The 22,897-nt window shown below is 42.2% G+C and overlaps 1 protein-coding gene across 1 annotated transcript in view; it reads right to left on the minus strand.

The window, feature by feature from the left end:
* The window catches only part of Mcub (mitochondrial calcium uniporter dominant negative beta subunit), a 76,639-nt gene that overhangs the window by 48,099 nt on the left and 5,643 nt on the right, over positions 1-22,897 (minus strand). The window contains exon 2 of the mRNA XM_029568683.1: positions 17,230-17,322. Within this exon, the coding sequence (XP_029424543.1) occupies positions 17,230-17,322 (93 nt within the window). The remainder of the gene's footprint in view (positions 1-17,229; positions 17,323-22,897) is intronic.

Genomic DNA, 22,897 nt, shown 5'->3' on the forward strand with positions numbered 1-22,897 from the left:
TACAGCTTGAAGATCCAGAGGATAGTGAGTATGACACATCCCTTGGATCCCCCTCAGCACCCTTAGACTTTTCCACCCTTGCTAACCCACCCAATACTCGGTGGAACTTTAGTCGCTAATGAAAAGATCAATGACGGGAATATTGTGGTGCCAGAGATCGGAGGCAGATTCTCAGCTGTAAGGTACTCAATGACGGGAATAGCACAAACCCATGATTCAGGGGCATACCCCAAACTTGCGGGTACTGAACATAGAAGCAGTTTGTGTAGCCTAAGACAGGGGCCTTACCAAAAGAAACAAGAATCCCGACTCGGGAGACCCACCACATAGCCTAAGGCAGATCTTTCATTCGTTAAAGTTATTAATAAAGGGTGAGATGTCGGGAGCTGGAGAAACAACATTCATTACCAAAAAATATAATATGGCTCTACAAACAGTTGACTTAAGCAGGACATTCTGCCTGCACTAGTAACCTTGAGAAAGAATTTATGGCAAGGTTATCTTTCTCTTCCCCTTGCAAACAGTTCTCGGAAAAGATAAGTCATGCAGTAATCTCTTGGAACACCTGGTGGTCAGTCACATTGCTGAATTGCTCAGTCCCTCTCCCATATCCATAAGAATGCTGTAACCTTTGACCAACTTCTTCAACCCCTTCTAAATACAAACTGTATATAAGGAAAGCTTGCAGTTCAATAAAGCGAACCCTTGACAAGTGGACTTGCTTGGGCTCCGTCTCCTCTTTCTCGCCTGTTTTTCTTTTCAGGGAGTGGTCCCCCTCGAGCTTTACCTGTACAGGGTCCCCGCAGGCGGGGGCATCCCCCCGTCATCTTTGTGGGCTTTTATTCTAGTTCTGGGTTAGGCTTTCTGGAAGGGAACAGCCCTACAACTGTCCTGCTATCGTTTATCCAAAGTCATCCTCCAGTCCTCTGTCAAGGATGGAGTGTTTGTGTTCTCCTTCCCCCAGCCACGTTGAAGCGCTAATTCCCCATGGTTTGGTATGGGGCTGGAGAGATGGCTCAGTAGTTCAGTGCTCACTGCTCTCACAGAGGACCCATGTTCAGTTCCCAGCACCCATGTCAGGTGGCTTACACCGTCCTGTAACTCCAGCTCCATGGGATTCGATTCCCTCTTCTGGTCTCTGCTGATATGACAGGCTTGCATGTGGTGCATATATATACATGCAACTAAACACTCACACACATAAAATAAATAAATCTTTAAATATTAAAAAAAGAATACAACAAGAAAGTCATCATCTTTAAGCCATGCAGAGTCCCCTTGGAACAGAACGCACTAGCACCTTTCCTGGGGACACGCTAGCCCTCTTTATGAGAAATAAATGTCTGTTTTCAGGCTGCCCAATCTATGTATCCAGTTAACAGCAGACTAATACAGCACAAAACCAACAAAACAAACAAGAAGAACCTTTTAAATAAGTTCCAAACTTTTCATACCTCAAGGAGCAGGGGAACATCTATGGCTTCAAAATGCCACCTAATCACGAGGCTTTATTTTCTTAAAGCTTCAGTTAGCAGTGGAACTTAAAATGCCCCAGTTCACCATCTGCTGCTTTTCCACAATGAGCCATTATCAATAAAAAGCAATCACCTTTAAACAATCAGCTTCCTTGTAATAGAGAGAGAGAAACATGGGCCTAGACTCTGGGTTCCATTTGAACCACAGTGAGGTTTGGCTCATATTGTAAGAAATCCTCACTCATGTGAGTTCTAAGAACTGAATTACTTTTTTCTCTATTAAATTGTGTAGACTATCAGAATTGCATAAATATCCTCAAGTAAGGGAAACTCAGACCTCCAGGATGTTTCCTGGTCCTGCTAAAGAAAGAAAACAAAGCACCTCAGCACCTGAAACAAAAACTTAGCCCTAAAGCTCTCAGTTTCACTCCCTCTGGGGCGCCATCCCCGCCCCCCACAGATTAGATCTGCAGTCATGTGCTAATTACTTTTGTTCTCCAAAAGAAAGATAAAACTTCTCTTATCTTCACAAATGGATTACTAGAATGGGGCCCTAGGCTAAGGTCCAAAGGCCCAGGGTGACTAGGGGAGCCTGGGTGGACTTTGAAGACATGCCAAGAAGCGTCTATGTGGTCCTCTGAAGGATGTATTTACATTAACTTCCTGTCCATGCCCAGGCAAGAAACTTTAAATAAACCCAATGGGCCACACTAAAAAAAGACAGGAGAGTAGTATTCATGGGGGACTTTTTAAGAAGAGTCTAGAGGGACAGGGAAGGGAAAGAGAGGGGAATGGGTATGTTTGAAAATGACTAAAATTCATTACATAAAGGTATGAAATTGCTGAACAGTAAAAATCAGTATTTTTAACTTAAAAATACTTTATTATTTTTTATGTGTATGAGTGTATTGCCTGCATGTAGGTAAGTGCACCCGTGTCGTGCAATGCCCGTGGAGGACAGAAGAGGCCATCAGATCCCCAGGAACTGGAGTTACGGAGAGTTGTTAGCTGCCATGTGGGTGCTGGGATTCGAACCCTGGTCTTCTGCAAGAACAAGTAGTGTTCTTAACCACTGAGCCATCTCTCCAGCCCTCAAATCAATATTTTTAAGTAAGTAAGATGTAGGACCCTTGCCATGTATCTCAAGGGGATAAAAGCTTTTCTCTTTCTTTTGGGAGTACATGGTGGGCACTGCCTCTCTTCTCTATGCATTGCTCTAGGGATGAGAAGTCCAGTCACTTCCACCGCATCACCTCCAATGTAGGTAGGGGAGCCAGGGGCGTATCTTCCTGTATACATCTTCCTTTATACATCTCATGAGACTTAGCAAGTGGGCTTACATGTCTAACCCACCACAACCTCATCAGAACAGCAGACCCAAAACTGAACAAGCGAGATTGAAAGGAACAGCTCACCAGGAAGCAAACAAGAACTCATGTCTTGTTTGAGAACAGGTCTTTCAGAGGTGAGGGTCATTACAATTCAATTGCATGCAGTAAATCCCAGCAGAGACGAGTGGATCTCTGTGACTTTGAGGCCAACTTGGAGTACATAGAGAGTTCTAGGACAGCCAGGGCTAGATAGTGAGCCTAGATAGTGAGCCCTGTCTCTGGCTGGGGAGATGACTCAGTAGGTAAAAGTACTTGCTACATCGACCTGATGAACTGAGTACAAGTCCCAGAATCCAGGTAAAAAGTCAAACGCAGTGGTGCATGTCTATAAATCCCAAGAGATGGGAAGCAGAAAAAGGAGAAGGGACCAGAAAGTTATGGATGACTGAGCCTGGAACAGGAAGCCCAGAAGCCAAACAAGGTGAAAGGTGAGACTGGACTCCAGAAATTTGCCCTCTAACCTCCATGTGTGACGTGTGACTATGGCACACATATGCACCTGCATTCACACACGCATACACACATAAACAAATGCAAACTAAAAATAAGGGACTGGAGGGATGGCTCAGCAGGTAAGAGTGCTTACTGCTCTTGCAGAGGACCCTAGTTTGGTTCCCACCACACACCTCTAGAGGTTCATAGCCAGTTCTAGATCTAAAGCCCTCTCTTGATTCTGCAGGCACCATATACATGTGCCCAGACCCACACACAGACACACATGGATATAAGTAATTAAAAAATAAAAATGAATCTCAAAATGAATGAATGAATAAATAAATGAAAATGTCACAAAAATTCCTAATGAGGAGCTAGCAAGATGGCTTGATAGGTAAAAGCAATCTTGACAACCAAAGTTTGAGCCCCAGAATCCGTACTTTTAAAAGGCCAGATGTGGTGGCTCTCATCTGTAATCCCAGCACTTCTACAGGGAGACAAGAAGCAGGGGCAGGAGAATCAGCTGGAAGCTTATATTTGAAGCACAGTATCAGAAATAACAAGAGAGACCCTGCTTTAAAACCAAGGTGGTGACTCCCAAAAAGTCATCCTCTGACCTCCATCTGTTCACACTGTAAGGGAAAAATACAGAGGGAATCAAAGATTGAAGAGAGAGAGAGAATTTAATAGTACTTCATTGCTCTCTGGTACAAGGCTAGACTGAGACATAAGGGCGCCCAGAGATAGATAATGGGATGTGAGCTGCCGCCCCAGGGCGTGACCCGTGATAAGTCATGTAGGCATGTGAGAGATAACAGAAAGTGGTCAGAAATGCTTGTGTAAATAAGAGATTACAGAAATCAGGAAACTGACACGTACCACCCAGAGGGTGACACACATGAATTGGCTTAAATCTATAGGTTAGGTATTTTAAAGCTATTGATTGTGTGAAAATGTGTGGGCTCTGGTACAACGGCTGTGAAAATCCTATGTAAACTTTGCCTGAAGTTGCTTCAGGGTCGATTGCTCTAACCAGGCCTGCATGTCTTGGGAGGATGGTCGACCCCAGCTAGCTGGCTTAATAAAGACTTTGCTTGAATTACATCTCTGTGCTCATACATATTGTTTTCCTGGGAAGCCCACGGAGTCTCGGACCCTAACAACACACACACACACACACACACACCTATATACACATGCATACACTAAATTCATTAAACTCTTAATTTTTTAAATTTTTTTGTTTGAGACAAGACTCACTATGTAGCCCCAGCTGGCCTGGAACTCTGTGAGTTCAGCTGACATTGAACTCACAGAGATCTATCTGCTTCTGCCTCGTCTTCTAGAATTAAAGGTATGCAACACCATGCCCGGCAATAAACCTGGTTTTTTAAAAGTGCCAAAAAGGGCTGGGGAGATGGTTCAGTGGAGAAGAATGCTTGCTGCACAAGCTTGAGGACATGAGCTGTAGCCCCAAAATTACTCATTCCTCTGAAAAGCATGGGCGATGGGTGCAAGTGTGGGCGACACAGGGCACCCTGGGAAAAGGGGTGGAGCCTCAGAACTCCCACAGCAAAGGGCGCAGCACAGGGCTTGAATGGTGCATGGGTTAGGAGAAGTCGTTTCTTTGTCAGTCATCCCTTCCCAAATGTCATATAAACTATGCAAAATTCAAATAGAACTGTGTTAGGTCAGTTTTATTAACCAGTGTCAGAACCCGGAGACCCGGTGACTGAGGGCCAGTCTCCCAGAGGGTGGGAAGGGGAAAATTTAGTGCAACATGAGCTCAGATCCCATAGAAAAAGCTGGATGTGGTCACATGAACCTATAACCCCACTATGGGAAGTATTGCCAGGGTTTACTGTCTCCAGCCTAGCTCCAAGTTTAGTGAGAGATCCTGTCTCAAAAGAATAAGGTGCAGAGTAACAGAGCAGAACACCCGATGTCCTCCTGTGTCCTCTGCCCATGGATGTGCACTCATACCCACACGTGTGAGTACACCATGCACATACATCATAAACAAAATCCCCATGGAATCAGACCTGTGTTTGGGAGGCTGAGGCAGGCAGATTGCAAGTTCAAGTCCAGCCTGGGCAATGAAATGAGATCCTGCCTAAAATAAAAGTTAAAAAATGAAATCTAGAGATTTAGCTCAGAGGTAAAGCACTTGCCTAGCACATGTGAGGTCCCAGGTTCAATTCCAATACCACAAGAACCAAGAAAACAAACTGCTCATGGAGGACTTATGAGCCTTGCATGTCGAGTCCATGTCAATAAATCTTGTTCCCAAAGCTGAGGGTAGGAATGAAGGTTTTTGTCAGCCCCTCTGAGACTTAATCTACCATTAGGGTGTCAGAAACCCAGGAAATTCCAGCCATGTCTCAGTTCCAAAAAGCTGGCCATGTTTAAATCATGTGGGTTCCCCCATGCATCACATGGGTGATCACAGACTGATCTTTTTTTTTTTTTTTTTTTTTTTTTTTTTTTTTTTTGACGGACACCGAGTGACCAAGAACCCAGTTACACACAGTGTGTAACACAGCTGTTTGTTTTTTTTTTTTTTTTTTTTTTTTTTGAGACAGGGTCTCCTGGTAGCTCCAGCCTAGAACTTGCTATGTAGACTAGATCACTCGATCTCACAGAGATAGCTTCCCTCTGCCTCCTGAGTGGGTTAAAGGCTTGCACCACCACATCAGCATAAAATGGGTTTTAACATGTGGATCTGTCATTTTACCACAGTAACGTGTTAAACCAGAAAGGGGAAAATGTAAGCTGCTCACAAAATCTGGGAGAGTAGAATTTGTCACAGGCATTCGACACCAGTAAGGAAAGAAAATGCTGTGTGCATCTGGCCCTCAGGCTCCCCAGACTGTCAGCTGCCCAGTTCTGTCTCTCACAGACATGGGTACCATGGCCCAGAGGGATGAACTAAAACTGGAGCCAACATGTCTCCTTCTACCATTTAACCACTGAAAGCTGCTTTCCTTATACTGGAGCTGGGTTGTTCTTCACAGCCTACATGTGCTATCCACAAGCCACTTTCTGACTATTGGGCATCTCCAAGATACAATACCAGGAAAGCACTGCCCTGCAAAGAACAGAAAACATTCAGGAGTATAATTCATATTAATGTGATTTTAATAAGAGGCATAAGTTTGGGGCAAGCACAGTCACTAGGGCTAAACCTTGAAGAAACTGACAAAACCAAGCTGTAGAACCCTGAATATTACTCACAGGATCCAGCAGAGAATGTTCTATAGGAGAGTACATCCCAGGACTTTAGAGTCAGCTTTTTTCCAACACTGCAACAGGAAAAGGCCTTAGACACTCATCTAAGACAGCATGCTCAGAGCAACAAATGTTTAACATCTGGAACAAAGAGCAAAGGCTGAATGTCCCTCCCAACTCACGCTGCCATTTAAATCCACTGCACAGGATTAAGAGGTGGGGCTGATAAGGTAGTTGGGCTGTGAGGGTGGTGTTCAACCATTCATAGATTAGTGAATTACCAGGTCATCTTGTGATGGGTTTGCCGTGAAGGCCAGTTTGGGCTTTGCTTCTGGTGTGCATCCTCTTAGCATGCAGTGTCGTTGGCATGCTGCAGGAAGGACCCACCACCAGGAAGGCCCTCACCAGGTACAACTCCTTTAGCCATGGACCTGCCAGCCTCCAGAACTGAACCAAATAACCCTTTATTCTATGTTATCCAGCTTGTGTATTCACTTCCAGCAGCAGAAAATGGACAAGGCCAGGCTGCAGAGTTTCCCGTCTAGTCATTGCTTAAAGCCCAAGATGCTCAGTCATATGATGCACTCAGACAGAAGAGGGCAAAGAGGAGGCACAAACAAAGCTAGGGAGCACAGAAACTACAAGCAAGTTTCTCCTGATTTCATATTCTAAACCAAGCCAAGCTCAGTACTTAAGATAGCTTCAAATTCCACTGTGAGCCATGATTCAATTCCGTTCCTGTATCACCGCTGATATATCATCATCTTTTACCTGTTTTCCCCCAAATGAAGAGGTATTCTTTTGTTTTCTGGTGTATAGAAAGTCAAGGACTATCAATAGTTTTTCACACAATAGTTAAATTTTAAGCAACCTTCAGAGATGATTAATGCCCAGCCTATTTATTCTGGCACAACTCTATCCTGATAGAGAATAGCTGATTGACTATATTCTCAACAGAGAATGCATAGTAATATATCGAGATAATTTCACAATTATTTCTTTTTATATCAATTCAAAGAACAAAATAAAATTAACCATTTAATTATAGAAAAATAACTACACATATTTAAATTCTTTATTACATTTATATATTTTGGGGGGCATGCATGTGTACCATAGCACATGTGTAGCGGTCAGGGAACAACTTTTAGAAGTTAGTATTCTCCCAGGGATTGAACTCAAATCATCACGCTTGGTAGGTAGCAAGTACCTTTAACTGCTGAGCCATCTATCAGGCCCTGCACATAACTATTTTCAAAGTAAAGGAGCTCATTAGAAGTCTGTTGGAAATTTTCAAGCAAATCTTTTCTAAGTAAGCAATATGAAAAATTAAGGTCCAGATCATAATTTGACCCAATTTTCTTGAGATTTAAACTTCTGCCAGAACCCTCTTCAAACCCTGTCATGTCTACAGTAACAGTCAACTCAGCTAATACATTTTTATTGAAGAGCTGGAAGGGACTATGAAGGAGTGATTGAGCTAAATGATCTGGAAAATATATTTATCATACTGTATTATGAAAGATTATAAAATAAATAAAAATTCCAAGTAGCTAACACTTTTAATGTGGCTTCATTAGCTCCCCTTATGACTAGATCCAAAGTATGGATATCAGCATATGATGCATTGGCAGGCTGATGACAATCAAGTTTGCTGAACTATAGAGCTAGCCTTCGCCTTCGGATAAGACTGAACTACAGAGCTAGCCTTCGGATAAGACTGAACTACAGAGCTAGCCTTCGGATAAGACTGAACTACAGAGCTAGCCTTCGGATAAGACTGAACTACAGAGCTAGCCTTCGGATAAGACTGAACTACAGAGCTAGCCTTCAGATAAGTCTTTTCTTCTTTTCAAGTAAAAATATGCACTTTGGTGTTCTATATAAATTCTTCTGAAAACAATCAATTCCAGTTTGGGAACTTTCCCAGCTAAGCATCATAAATGCAGACATAGAAAGGGGCTCTTCCCCAAGAGTGACTTCAAAAAACCACTGTCTTGGAACCATCCAGTCTTCAACATGCTACAAAGGTTGAGGCTGCAACCAAGCCTGGCTTAAAGTTCACAGCTGCTTTGCCCAACTCCCTGAGAAAACTCAAGATAAAAGGCACTGTCAGTCTTCTGAAACTTTTAGGCAATAGTGTTTCTTTTTAAAGATTTATTTTATTTTATTTGTATGTGTGTGCCTGAGTGTGTGTACAATATGTGTGCAGTGCCCTCAGAAGCCAGAAGAGGATGTGAGATGCCCCAGAACTGGAATTAGAGGCTGCTCTCTGAGCAACCCAGTGTGGGTTCAGCTGGGAGCTGAATCTGGGTCCACTGCAAGAGTAGCAAGTGCCCTTAACCACTGAGCCATCTATCCAGCCCTGATAATAGTGTTTCTTATTCCAGTGACTCTACACTGCCTTTAGGGAACCTTTTTTTTTTTTTTTTTTTTGAGTTATTAGGAAAACACTGACATAATTCCTAAAATACTTTTGGGCATTATTTAAACTGCCCCTTCTTTGACACCCCCTTCCACACACATACAAATATGCACTCATTTATATTTGTACACAGACAAATTATGAAATATCAAGTTATAGCAGTGACTGTAGAGATGGCTCAGTGATTAAGAGCACTGGCTTGCCTTCCAGAGGATCCGGGATCAGTTCCTAGTATCCAGATGGTGGTTAACCTCCTATAACTCCAGTTCTAGGAGATCTGGTGCCCTCTTCTGGCCTCCTCAGGCAACGCATGCACGGGTGCACTTAGATACTTGCAGGCAAAATACACACATAGAATAAAAATCAAATGTTTTAATTAAATTTTTTTAAAAAGCAGAAGCTAGCCAGGTGTTGTGGCTCACACCTTCGATCCCAGCACTGGGAGGCTGAGGCCATACAATGAGACTCTCTAAAAAAACAAAAGAGGAAGCAGCAGAGGTTGAGATGTGGTGATGTAAGTGAGGGAAGCCATTACAGTGCAGTGCAATGGCTGTCTCCTTCACAGCCATATCAGGAACGGTCAGGCTGACCAGATTCATGCTTACTACCTAACAGAAAGATGTCCGTGGCAGGGGAGGATCTTTGAGAGCACCAGACAAGAAATGCAGCCTCTTAGTAAGGGCTGAGAGCAGCCCCAGGACTCCTCATGAGCAGAGGAGCAGGAAAAGAAGATTCTCTCACACGACCATTTCTGATATCAAATTTCACTAAAGGCTAATGATTTTAGCTTCAGAATACAAAGATCAAAGTCTCCAGAGAAGACATAGAAATGTGAGATTCGCCAACACACAAGTAAAATGCTGCTGAACTTGGAGACAGTCAAAGCAATTTCTCTTTTCTCTTTAATTTTATATTTTATATTTTATTTGTTGTATGTGTACATATGCATGAGTGTGTATAAATGCGTACACATATGGGTATGTATAGGGTTAGTTCTGTCCTTCCACCGTTACGTAGGTTCCAGGGATTGAACTCAGGTCAAGCACTTTTGACCACTGAGCCATCTCATTGGTCCAAATCAAAGTAATCTCTCATTTGCTGCCCAGGGAAACAGGATGAGTTACCTGACAGTATGCATCACCAGAGCAAAATGAGAAACACAGCTGCAAAGTTCCAATGTCACTTTGCCACGTCATCTCCTATGGAAATGTGTGTAAATTTGAGGAACAGGGCTACATTTCCACAGATGGGTTCTTGCCAGCTTATCCACAACTGTACCTTGCCTTTCAGTTAGGATACTAGGGCAGTGCGGCATCACAGGACCAAATTTCTGTGTTTACAACTGCAAACTGATAGATTCCTGCTAAACTAATTAGTTAAAGCTAACTCTTAAACAAGAAAGAAAGAAATTTTTGTAGATCCATCCACTAGACACCAGAGGCAACCCTTTAAAGTTTCTGAACCATACATCAAATCATACTCATTATTTCCCCAGAATTTTGCTTCTAATGTTTCAAAATCTATTAACTAAAATGGCTCACAGTCTTGTTTCTACTGTGATAATTTTTTTTCAGTGCAATAAAGGCCGCAAAGTTGCCACTTACAAAAAGAAGTGCCTTGAATATAATGCACGTACAAAGATTCCAACAGATGTTCCTTTCTTACCTTTATTTTTGGTCTTAATAACTATGCAACGACTACGGGCATGCATCACCATGCCCGGCCTACTTTTTTTTTTTTCACTTTGACCCATTCTCCAAACAAATTTGGAGTTGACTATAATACATACTCTTTGCAGTGTGGCAATAGCTAGAACTTTTGCACTGACCCCGAGGCACACTTGAATAAATTTAAATGTCTGTCCCCTACCTTAGATACATTACTAGTCACCTGCCAGAAAAGCATCTTGAATTTACTGCTTCACAGTATCAATGCACCGTAGATGTGCAGGACCCTCAAGCAAGGGCAAAACCTACATGATTCTAAGTGGTGGTCAGATCAGTCTAAACTAAAATATGCTATGGGGAGAAAGAAAACTAACCCATACACTTTGGGTTTCAAATCCAGAACTATAAATGTTAAAATACAGAACAAAAATGACACACAGGGTTCCACACTGCACAGAATGTTCCGTCTAACTGAACTCATACTATAAATTGTGGAAAAAAAACAAGAGTCTGTCTGATACAATCAATGGTCATGAAGTCATTGAATCCACTGGTAGGAATAGGGCTGGTAAGGATGCTGGAGCTGAGACGCCAATAGAGACGGATGTAGAAAAGAAAATAGAAAGGAAGCCGGGATGTGAAAGTCCAGTGCTATGAGATCACAAGCTGCTTTCTCCTGCTACTTGTTTTGTTCATTTTTACTAGCCAAGAATTAAGCAGATTTCCCTCACAAGATTAACTGTGGGTTTCCGTTTCATTTATTATTTCAGTGCTTCATAAAAGAGAAAAAAGATAGCAAGATAGCTGATTGAAAGTATAAAATTCATTATTTGTACTGGACTAAGGTTCTGGTTCTATTTATTAATTTTGTGTGGGTGATTCATTTAACATTCCTAGGCTTCAATTTCCTCATTTATGAAAGATGATACCTGTGTAATGCCTGTGCAACAAGGCCACATGAGCTCATGTATAAAGTTGTAATAAATTATTCTTTAAAAAGTATCACATTTTTTCTGGGCATGGTGGTGCACACCTTTAATCCCAGCACTTAGGAGGCAGAGCCAGGCAGATCTCTGTGAGATGGAGGCCATCTTGGTCTACATAATGAGTTCCAGTCCAGCTGGTAGGCTATCCCCCACCCCAAATTTTTTTTAAATCACATTTTCATCCATTGGCCAACCATTCAGAATTCAAGAGCTACGATACTATACATTATTTTATATGAATTCCAAAGAATAACTTTGGGCTGAAAAGATGACTCAGTGATAAGCGCACATACTGCTCATACAGAGGATGTGAGCTCAGTTCCCAGCACCTACAACGGGGCTAACAACAGCCTATAATTCCAGCTCCAGGGGATTGGATGCTTCTGGTTTCCTTGGGCACCTGCACTCACATGTACATACCAACACATACAAATGCGCATAAACAAATAAAAAGATTAACTACAATGTGAGATGGCAGGGAAAGACTGAACTTAAGTGACAGGAAAGACAGCTATATACTAGTTTAGCTGCTAGAAATACCAACTTGCTAGAAATACCACGTGGGCCCCAACTGTTTTCTGAAGTTCCTGCCCCAATAGTCTTATATCTGAAGTCACACTAACATCTGATTTTATGAAAAATTAAAGTGTCTTAATAAATTAATTTCTTCCTTGTAAAGCCAACTGCTTCTCTTGGAGGAAAATGTGCAGTTTCTTTGGAATTTCATTCATCAATTTGCTTGTCATTTTGGATCCGAAAGAGGCTTTGAAAAATGCTACCTTCTCTACCCTAAACATGAAACAAGCACGGGTTTGCGAGGGTGGGTTTTAATGTCGACTTGCCACAAATTAGAATCACCTGAGCAGGGCCGCAGCTGAAGAATTGTCCCATTGTCTTCACTGATGTGGGAAAACCTGCCCAAATGTGGCCACCGCCTTCTGAGAGCAGCTGAGTCAAAAAAAAGGCACTGCAGAAGAAACAGTATTTCCCCTTCACTTGCCTGGCCTTCCCGCTTGCCCACCAGTTGATTTACTTGTTGCTGCTGCTGACTCCTTTGCTGACATCAGGACCAGCGTTTCCAGACCTCCATCTTTGACTAAGGACCAGCAGCTCTCCAGGAACCCTCCAGATTTTAGACACCACACCTCATGGACTAAGCAACGACCGTGGCCTCAGCCGCTCAAATGTGAGACTCTAATGTTGCTATTTCAACATAAGCTGATATAATAATACAAGCTAGGCCATCTTTGTGATTGAAGAGATAATGTTTGTTTTGTTTTGTTTTGTTTTCAAAGTAAGAGACATCCCTCCACAACAAAATAGACCAGTTATTGGGTTGTTTGTCTTAGAGATCACAGACTGGGTTTGTGCCTCAGCTGCTGGATCAGTTAATGGCATAGGGGTAATTTAAACACTTTGTTCTAGTATTATAGTGAGGGGACTGAGGGAGAAAAAGCTTTCAATCCTGTTTGGCATATTCAGAGTATTAGCTATGGTTATATATTATTATTGTCAAGCAGAAAGAGTGCCAAATCCAATGACTGCTGTTATTAAAAATACATAAAATGTGTATAAGCTCCATTTTGAAAATTTTGTTTCTTTGTTGAGCACCTGAACTAGAACTTTGCAATTTCAGTCTGAATGACCGTGGGAATGTTAATGTTTAAAGGAATGATGAGCAATTCCTGAGTGCCTGGGTGACCCTGACCTTGCTGACGTCAGGGCCCTGGCCCTCACCTCTTCTCCTTGCCCTTCACAGCCCCCCAGACTAGTGTTGGGTCACTGTACCATCCCTGCTGTCTCTGTAAACTCTCCTGTGATTATGCTAATCTGAGTGGCCATCTGTTTCCTGTTGGGACCAGGAGTTACACTATCACTTTACACCCTCATTAGCGGCCAGTTTCTAACATGTTCTGCTTTCTGCTTTGAATATGTTGGTTTGAATGAGAAATGTCCCCCATAGGCTCAAGTGTTTATATAGTTGGCAGTGCTGTTTGGGGGAGTTATGGAACCTTTAGGTGGCGGAGTCTTGCTGGAGGAAGTACTCACAAATCAGGCTTTGAGGGTTTCTAGACTCTCCCCACATTCTGATCCCTCTATGTGTGGATAAAAATGTCACCTGTCAGCTTCCTGTTCTGTCCCCTGCTTTCCTTGATTGTGGCTAGATCTTCCCCACCATAACAGACTCTGTCTCTCTGGAACCAAATAAACCCTTTTGTTACCTAACTTGTTTTCTGTCAGGATCTCTTATCACAGCAATAAGCTAGTAACTAACACAAGTATTTGTTTTTGTCTATTTGATTTTGTTTTAAAAAAATAAATGTTTGGTCTTTATCCTATTGTCTCTGAACGTCTTTGATGACTAGTGGGCTGGCTCTTTTTCACATTTATTCACATTTTTCTTCTCTTTTTATGAATCACACATGTCCTTTGTCTATTTCTCTAAAACCTTGGTGTTTTTCCTCTAGGTTTGAAGGATCATTTCCTGTATATTTACTGTTTGGACAAAGGGACAAATATCTGCTCAAGTTAGCTTATGCAAGAATGGAAATTTAAGGACACAGGATGTCTCTCAGGGGACTAAATAGAAAGATTAAATTAAGTCTCAGGAATGCATAGAATTAGAGACCAGAGTGTGCTGCTGGGGCAGAAAGTCTTCTCTCATTTATCCTCTTCTTTGCACATCAGCAGCATCCTGTATACTTTCCTGATCACACAGTGAACAATGGTCACTACACAACAGCTCCAAGATGACTCCATTATTCAAAAGAGCAGCTAATAGACTTGGGAATCCCAGACTCAATTCTAAGTCCCAAGTCAGGTGACCAGAGGAATGAAGGTCAAGTCCTGATAAGATGAACAACCACTGAACCACATGGATAAAGAATCAGGAAGTTCAGGCCAGGCTTGGTGGTGGTGCTGATCCCAAGCACTCAGGAGGCAAAAGCAGGCAGATCTCTGAGTTAGAGACCAGCCTGGTCTACATAGCCAGCTCCAGGACAGCCAGGGTTATAGGGTGAGACTCTGTCTCAAAAAAACAAACAAAAAAAGAATGGGGAAGTGCCCTGAAAAGCAGGGTACAATGTGTAGATCACAAAATTGTTTTCTAAGGTTTGAAAGCTTAGTATGTGAAAAGATTAATAATTTTAATGAACACTGCTATGCCTATGAAAGAGTGTGTCTAATGTCTAGCAAGTTTAAGTAACTACCTATAAATATAAGAGAGTGCCAGTTCAGTGTGAAAGGCACATTCGGGTTTTATCATTTCTGAGAGGTTCGACTTTGATGTTTTCATACAATGGTAGGCATAACAAGGACTGTTGATTACAGTGCATAGTCACTAGCATAAATTCCACCTCCACTAATTAAATGTCAGCACTGTTAGGGAAAGAGGAATTTACTGCTTGGTTGAATTTACTGCTTGTAACCAATTAACTCAACTGGAGACACAGGCATCCGGAGATAGGGGCAAATGCTGCAGCCCCCGGAGCCTGACCTGTCTGATCTGTGTCATGTCACATAGACATGTCTGCTTACACAAGATAACAGGGAAGGGTCACGCCAGGCACATACCACCCATCCCTCCCCGATTGAGACACCTGAAGGGAGTTGTAACATTTTTTCTTGTTTTGAAGTTATTGGTTTATGAAATGCTTGCTTTGAAACTATTGGTTGTATAAGCGCGGGCTTTTGTGTAATGGATGTGGGAGCCTATATAATCTCTACCTGAAGTTGCCTCGGGGTCGATCGCTCCAACCAGACCTGCGTGTCTTGGAAGGACGGTCGGCCCCAGCTATCTGACCTAATAAAACTCTGCTTGATTTTGCATCTCCATACTCATGCATTTGTTCTCCTGAAGAGACCCACCGAGTCACAGACCCTAACAAGCACAATCTCACAAAATAGAATAAACTAATTAAATGAATCTTCAAACACAAGCAAGGCTATGGGCTGACAGCCGAGCAGCCCAGCTAGAGCAGTGGTTATGACTAGCAAGGCTGTGGTGCTCCAGGCAAAACCCAGCATCTTAAGCTCAAATCTTTCTTTTGCAGAGATTAGTATTTGCATAAAAATAAAAGGCTAACAACAAAACTACTCCCACTAAATAGTCACCGCATTGTAAACAACACAAGGCTTTTTCTTGTTCAGCAAGACAGTAAGGAGTGGGCAGAGGAAAAGCTGAATAGCAGCTGCCTAATCTTTTGCAAGGCACCCAGGTTTATCAGTCTCTAACATTTCAGTGGTTTCTAGATTTCTGGTGGATATCAGAGGTGGATATCGAAGGACCCTCAGAGAACACGAAAAGTGAAAGGCTCCTTAGGGACCAAGGACCCTTCACTTTGACACAGGCCGCTTCTAGATCCCTTTTCAAATGAACCTCTAAGCTTTCCAGTGAGCCACCCATCCTCTGATTCTGCTTGTAAGTCTCATATACTGTTTGAGATGTCTAGTCTCATTCAATCCATGTTTGTGCTATATCCCATGTCCTGGAATAGCCATGTGCTTCCTCCTTCATTTCTGTCCTGGTAAACCTGTATTCCTTTACTAGTGGTACCATGTCTAGCTCTGTCTCTCTTCCTCCCTTGGCCTGGATGGCTTGGCCACAGTTCCAGTGCAGCTGTTATGTTGTGGTACTGCACAAGGGCTGGTCTACTCCTCAGGTGATGATTATCAATGTGCTGCTAGCTGCTCCCATTTAGCCCTTTAGATTGCTCTGTCAAAATGGTTCTGGGCCTTTAAATAATTTTCTTCTACTCAACAGCTCTGAAGCTTTGTTAATAGAGGGTGCTGGAGAGACATTTAAGGAGGAAAGAGGGTTTTGCTTCCGGTTCGGTTCGGACGCGTTCACTTAGCAGGCTTCTAAGGTATGGACATTGGTGGCTCTTCAGCACTGGTCTTCTCCCATATGTGGCTTCTCCAGCATCTGCTTGAGTTCCTCTAGTAACATAGGAGTCACATAGTTGGAAAAGCAGAGAACAGCCAGAACAGGTACAAATGGTTTCTTAAACTAAGCCGAACTCTGCCTATCCAGTCTTGAGATGGGTTTCCTTGCTCTGATACAACATATTATACAAGGACATTCTTTCTCATGATACTGTCTCAGGTATTTCAATGTAAATATCTGAATCTGGGGATGCAGTTCAGTCACACAAAGCTCTTATCTTGATTCCCAACATGGCATAAACCTGGTGTGATGGTATGTGTATATAATCCTAGCACTCAACGAGGGAGAGGCAGGAGGATCAGAAGTTCAAGGTAATTTTTGGCTATATAGGAAGTTCAAGGCCAGCCTGGACTACATAAGACTCTCTAAAAAACAAAACCCAAAACTCAGTTTTCATTTGCTTTCTTTTATAAAACTTAAAAAAAATTTAGCTCCTTGGGGCTGGAGAGATGGCTCAGCAGTTAAGAACACTGCTCTTCCAGAGGATCAGGGTTCGGTTCCCAGCACTCACCACTCACATGGTGGTTAACAACAAACCATAACTCCAGTTCTAGGGAATCCAACACCATCTTCTGGCTTCTTCTGTCAAAGTATGACATGGGTACACTAACATACATGCAGGCAAAATACTCATACACATAAAATTAAATAAATCAAAAATTCAGCTCCTTACTCACCTCCATATGAACCTTCAACATTTCATTTGCCTTCACTAATGGCCGGTGCTGACAGGATCTGGAGTCAACCTGGAGACAAGCCTCTAGCCACACCTGGAAAGGATTATTTAGCCTCTGATTCTGTCTGTGAAGGATTATCTTTATTAGTTTAATTGATGTGAGATGACCCATCTTAAAACTATGGGTGGGACCATTCCTTGGGTGGGAATGAAAGCCAGCAGAGCACAAGTGTTCATCATTCTCTGCTTCCTGACTATGGCTGCAATGTGACCGGCCACCTCATGCTCCTGCCACCATGACTTCCCTGCCAGGATGATGGTCTCCTCAAACATGAGCTAAAATAAATCTTTTCGCCCTTAAATGTCTTTTGTGAGGGTATTTTATCACAGCAACAGGAAAAGTAACTAAGACCCAATGTGTATCAGTGACTCGTCAACTCCTTTTTAAAAGTACTGCTCCAATAACAAAACAGTGCCCTGCTTCAGCCTGAGAGTCCTGTTGTGATGTAATGGCTCCACACTTCACCTCCCCTCAGGCCTGCAATACGAGTGTTCTGGAATCCTATCTTCACAAGGCTTGTAGGTGAACTCAAACTCCAGATCCTTTGCACACAGCCCCAAGCCAGGATTGGCTCACACTATACTCCTCTCCCCCATTAAGAGAGACAGCCTTTTCTAGCACAGCTAAAGTGATTTTCTTCTACTAACCTTTTCTTCTACTAACTTTGGCTAATACATGTTTACCAACGCAGATCAGTGTGCTGTTGTGAGGGATGAAAACAGTAAGCCTTCGGAGGGCGACAATTCCTGAGAATGAACAACGGTCTCTCATATTTTGACACTGCCAGGCAGGGTCAGCTCATGTTTGTATCAATATTATCATACAGTTCAAGTATAGCGTATAAGCGCTTATTACATAGGTTAGTTCTCTAAAGCAAGCCTTTCATTAAAGCCTTATTAACATTTCACTGACACAGCTATGGAGTATCTGAGTTCAAGGGTGCACTAGTATTGATGGAAAACTTGCCATCCCATTAGGTGAAATAATAATTGTTCTGAAGCATAAATAGAAAAGAAATGTGAGAGAAAACTTTTCTAATATCTCAAAATTACCCATTTAATACTGATCAACAGCAATAACCATGCCTGATAAATCAAAAAGAAAAAGCATGCATAAGGAAAAATATGCGACTGAGCAAATGTGGACAGGAAATATACACAATCATGCTGATGCATCTCTCTGAACATACCCTGGCTTACAGTAGATTATTTTTGGTTTTATAGATTTTATTCCAAGACACAATATCCTTCAACTAACAGCCTAAGTATCTGTAATTTCATGTTTGGGGGCCATATTTATAACAAGCTAATGAAATGTCATTAAACTTTTATGTAAGGATGACTTTTATAAAATGGACATAATCTGGACTAATGACTTTTAGTTAACCCCAGCAAAACCATGTGCTCTTGTATCTTGTGACCCAGATACCTGATCTTATTTCCTAACAACCTCAATTTGGTACTCTACCTAAAGAGATAATGAATGAATGTAGGTGTGCTTGAGAATTAGTATACCAAAGCATACCCATCTCTATTGCACACAGAGAAGATTGGGGAAGACATGTGGCCTTGGGTGAATGAGATATTCTACAACTAGGGATAAAAAAGCAGGATGGTCTGTTTAGATTAGGGTGGAGCCAAGCTTGTACTTCTCCAGCTGAAGCTAATGAAACCATTTTGAATAAAATCATGGGTGGGGCCTGACTCAAGGACACACTTCAAGAGATGCTGGTTCCAACAAGACAGTTCCAGAGGCATCTGGGGGAACGAGTGTCCTTCAGGTTTGGACCCACTCTTAAAAGCTAAATTTAAGAAGTCAGGCTTTTTGTTCAAGTAATTGTAATGCTGACACAGTAATACCACACTTATATACTAGAAATTCACGGTATCTCTCTAAATGTTTACTATCACTCACATATCTACTCATCACAATTCTTCTAAAGGAAATTGTTCCTTAAAATGGCATTGTCAGCATCTTATTTCAGCTGTGCTTGTCACATAAGCTTGAATTCTGGCCTCAAATGCTAACTGAACTATTACAATGCTTTTCTCTCTCTTCTTCAGCTTAGAGTACATCAGAGAGACTACACCCTTTCCTATTAAGTTACAGCCCTGAGGGCTGCTGCTGATGAACCCAGCAAAGTGTCAAATGTTCCTGTTCCAGCCAAATTAAAAATGCTACAATGCCATCATTAACTTTTATATTTTCAGGAAAAAATAGTGTTTCCCTGTGGTGGCGCACACCTTTAATCCCAGCAGAGGCAGAGGCAGGTGGATCTCTGTGAGTTCAAGGCCACCCTGGTCTACATAGTGAGTTCCAGGACAGCTGGGGCTACAGAAAGACCCTGTCTCAAAAAGACCAAAAAAAGAGGTGTTTCCCTGTAAATATCTCTTGCAAAGGAGCACCTGGAGTGCCTTGGAAATTTACTGATTGCCAAAACACAGCTACCTTGTTTCTGGCCAACAGGATTATGGAAAAGACATCTAAATTTCCACTGGAATCTGGTTTTCCTACTTCCATACCTCTACCAGATTTTAGCTGGAATGTGGCTCCTGGTAAGGTCTATGCAGCACAGCCCACAGCCATGTGCTACATTCAATGAAATATTCAATGGAATACGAGCTCAAGTGACACATAACACCTCCAGGCCAGACCCACATTAACTTGCAAAACTAAAAAACTGGTGCTACTTTGACTTTGGAAGCTGCCCATAGTAGATGACAGAGGAACAGGATTATCTTGGTTAATTTAAAAAAATAAACTGTATTTGGCTAATATCACAAAAGGTACAAATGAATGCGTCAAATTTCCCTCCACTGGATTAACTGGAGAAGAGGAAATCGAGAAGTTAAGACCGGAAAGGATGACATCACTAAGGAATCCTTCACTCGTCCATCTAACCAACATTTATCATGTACCTACTGTGCAGGGGTGGAGGTGATCAAAGATGGAAAAGGAATCACTCTGACCACAATGGTTATTAGAATCCAGGTGGGAAAGTCATGAACACAACTAAATATAATGCATGGTCCAATGACATAAGTGCTGTAGGTAAAGAAAGTCAAAACTCATTCTGCCTGCAGCAATTTGAGAGACTGAACAAAACTCAAGTGGGGTGGAAGGGAGTGGCTAATGGGCTAAGCAGAGTAATGGGGGCAGGCTGCTATCTAAGAAATGCATAATCACCAGCAGGAAGGGACACATGGGACAGTGGGTTATATAGGTGTGGAGCAGGGAGTGGGGCAGGAGGGAAGAGGACAGAGCAGGATCTGGATCAACTGTAGCCTTCATTTGAAAGCTTGTTTATCTTGGTTTCAATAATGAATCCATAGAAAGATCTTTACAAGTTTCAAAGAAAACTTTTTCCGGAAAAGTGAAAATTGTTTTTAATCCTCAAAGCAGGAAGCAGAATTGCAGAAATGTATTATCAGGCTATAAAATGTCACAGATAGGGTTGGAAAGATGGATTAGTGGTTAAGGACATTTGTTGTTGCTTTTCCAGAAGACCCAAATTCAATTCCCAGCAAATACACTGGGCAGCTCACAAGTGCCTGTAACTCTGGGATGGGGCAGGGGTGGGTCTGACACCTCTGGATGCCGAGAGCATCTGCACGCATGTGCACATACTTCCCCCCAAAGATACACATAATTAAAAATAAAAACGGTCTTTTTGTAAGTCACAAATATCCTCTAGCAAGGGTTCAGAAAGCCCAAACTATGCTGTTTTGCTTAGAAAACATTTTCTAAAACAATTCTTTTTCCAGGTTTATGGTCACACTACTGCCAACCTCTAGAAAAAACAGCTATTCATCAACAGCTTTTAAAACCTCCTCTTCAAGTATCTCATTTAGAAGCCCAACACGATGGCACACACCTGGAATCCAAATGTTCAGGAGGTTGAGTTGGGAGGATCACCTGAGCTTAAGAGTTGGAGACCAGCCAGAGGAACATAGAAAGACTCCATTTCAGAAGATAAACCACTAAGAAACTTAATGCACCAAACGTTTAACAAATTGTAGAGCCCCACATGAAGACACAGTCAGAAAAGCAACAAACGTTTGTTAAAAAAATCACAGCAGCTCATGCTTCCTAGTCACATTCAGTGTGTTTCCTATTTACTATTCTGCCCTAAAGGTTAAAAACACACACATTTTGGGGGCTGGAGAAATGGCTCAGCAGTTAAGAGCACTGACTGCTCTTGCAGATAGCCCGGGTTGGGCTCCCAGCATCCACATGATGGCTAACAACTGTCCATAACTCCAGTTCCAGGGAATCTCACACCCTCTTCTGACCTCTGTGGGCACTGCACAATGCGGGTGCATTTACATACATATGAACAATACACTCATACACATAAAATATTTTTTAAAAAAGAAAATATACTAGTACATCTTTAGGCACACAAAATGTGATTTTGGTAATGCAATCTTTATAAAAAGTTGAATATAATAAGATTACCAGCTATGTTTGTAGCAGGTAAGAGGGAAAATGGGGGAAATACAACCAAGACCAGCTATCTACTCGGTCCAGTAAGCATACCCCAGACTCCAAGCTATCTCCTCACTGAAGTTTGCCACAGTAAAGTTTTGGGACCCTGTCAGTTTCCTGATTTGAAGTTCAGTGTTTTATGTCACTTCTTGTTTCTACTTACAGGCTACAGAAATGTCAACTTTAGCTCCATCTCTTGCTTCTTTGTCACCACTTCTTATTTCCTGCCCTTAAATCTATTCACAGAAATTCTCTTCAATGGACCTTGCTTCTATTGCACATTAGTAAATAATGTCTTACTAATACTGTAAATTCCAGATAGAAATCTAACCATCCCCTAAAGAGCCACTTAAAAAACATCTCAGACTATAATGCTTTCTAGTCCCTTTGGGTAAAATTTTGTCAAATCAAATGATACCAGTTAGGAGTTCATGCAATTGGAAACTCTAAGATTTATAGGCCCTGACAGTTGAACCAACCCTATTTTAATTAGGTGGTGATGGTAGAGACAGCAATAAAATAGGGTGATTTAGATCTGCTGAGGATAGGAGGAAGAAGGAAAGGACTCTGGAGATGGCTCAGTGGGTAGAGCACTTGCCATGCAAATGTGAGGACCTGAGCTCAAAGCCCAGGAACTTGTGTAAAGCACATGTGTCCACAATTCTGGTGCAATGGGAGACAGAAACAGGAGAATTCCCAGAATCCACCAGGCTGGTGTGTGGCTAGCAGCCAACAGAGACCTGGCCTAAAATAGGTGGAAGGTGAGGCCCAACACCAAGGATTACCCTCTAACCTCCACAAGTGCATCCACCCACACATCACACACACATACACACACACACACACACACACACACACACACACACACACACAGAGAGAGAGAGAGAGGAATCCATTTCTCTGTGTAGGGAGAATGAATAACTTAAGCACTGCCACGTTTCTTCAAGAGAGTCATACCATTACCGTCAGATCCCTACAGCAATTCAATTTGGCACTTTGTGGGCAAAGCGCCCACGAGAGACCATGAGAACAAGAAATAAATGGGTCTGCCACACTTCCATGATTGCTACTTAGAGTATATTTGTTTAAACACCAAAGTGCTATTTTTTACATTTCTCAA

The sequence above is a fragment of the Nannospalax galili genome, unplaced genomic scaffold, assembly GCF_000622305.1.
Source record: "Nannospalax galili isolate Female #2095 unplaced genomic scaffold, S.galili_v1.0 scaffold571, whole genome shotgun sequence".
Classification (NCBI taxonomy): domain Eukaryota; kingdom Metazoa; phylum Chordata; class Mammalia; order Rodentia; family Spalacidae; genus Nannospalax; species Nannospalax galili.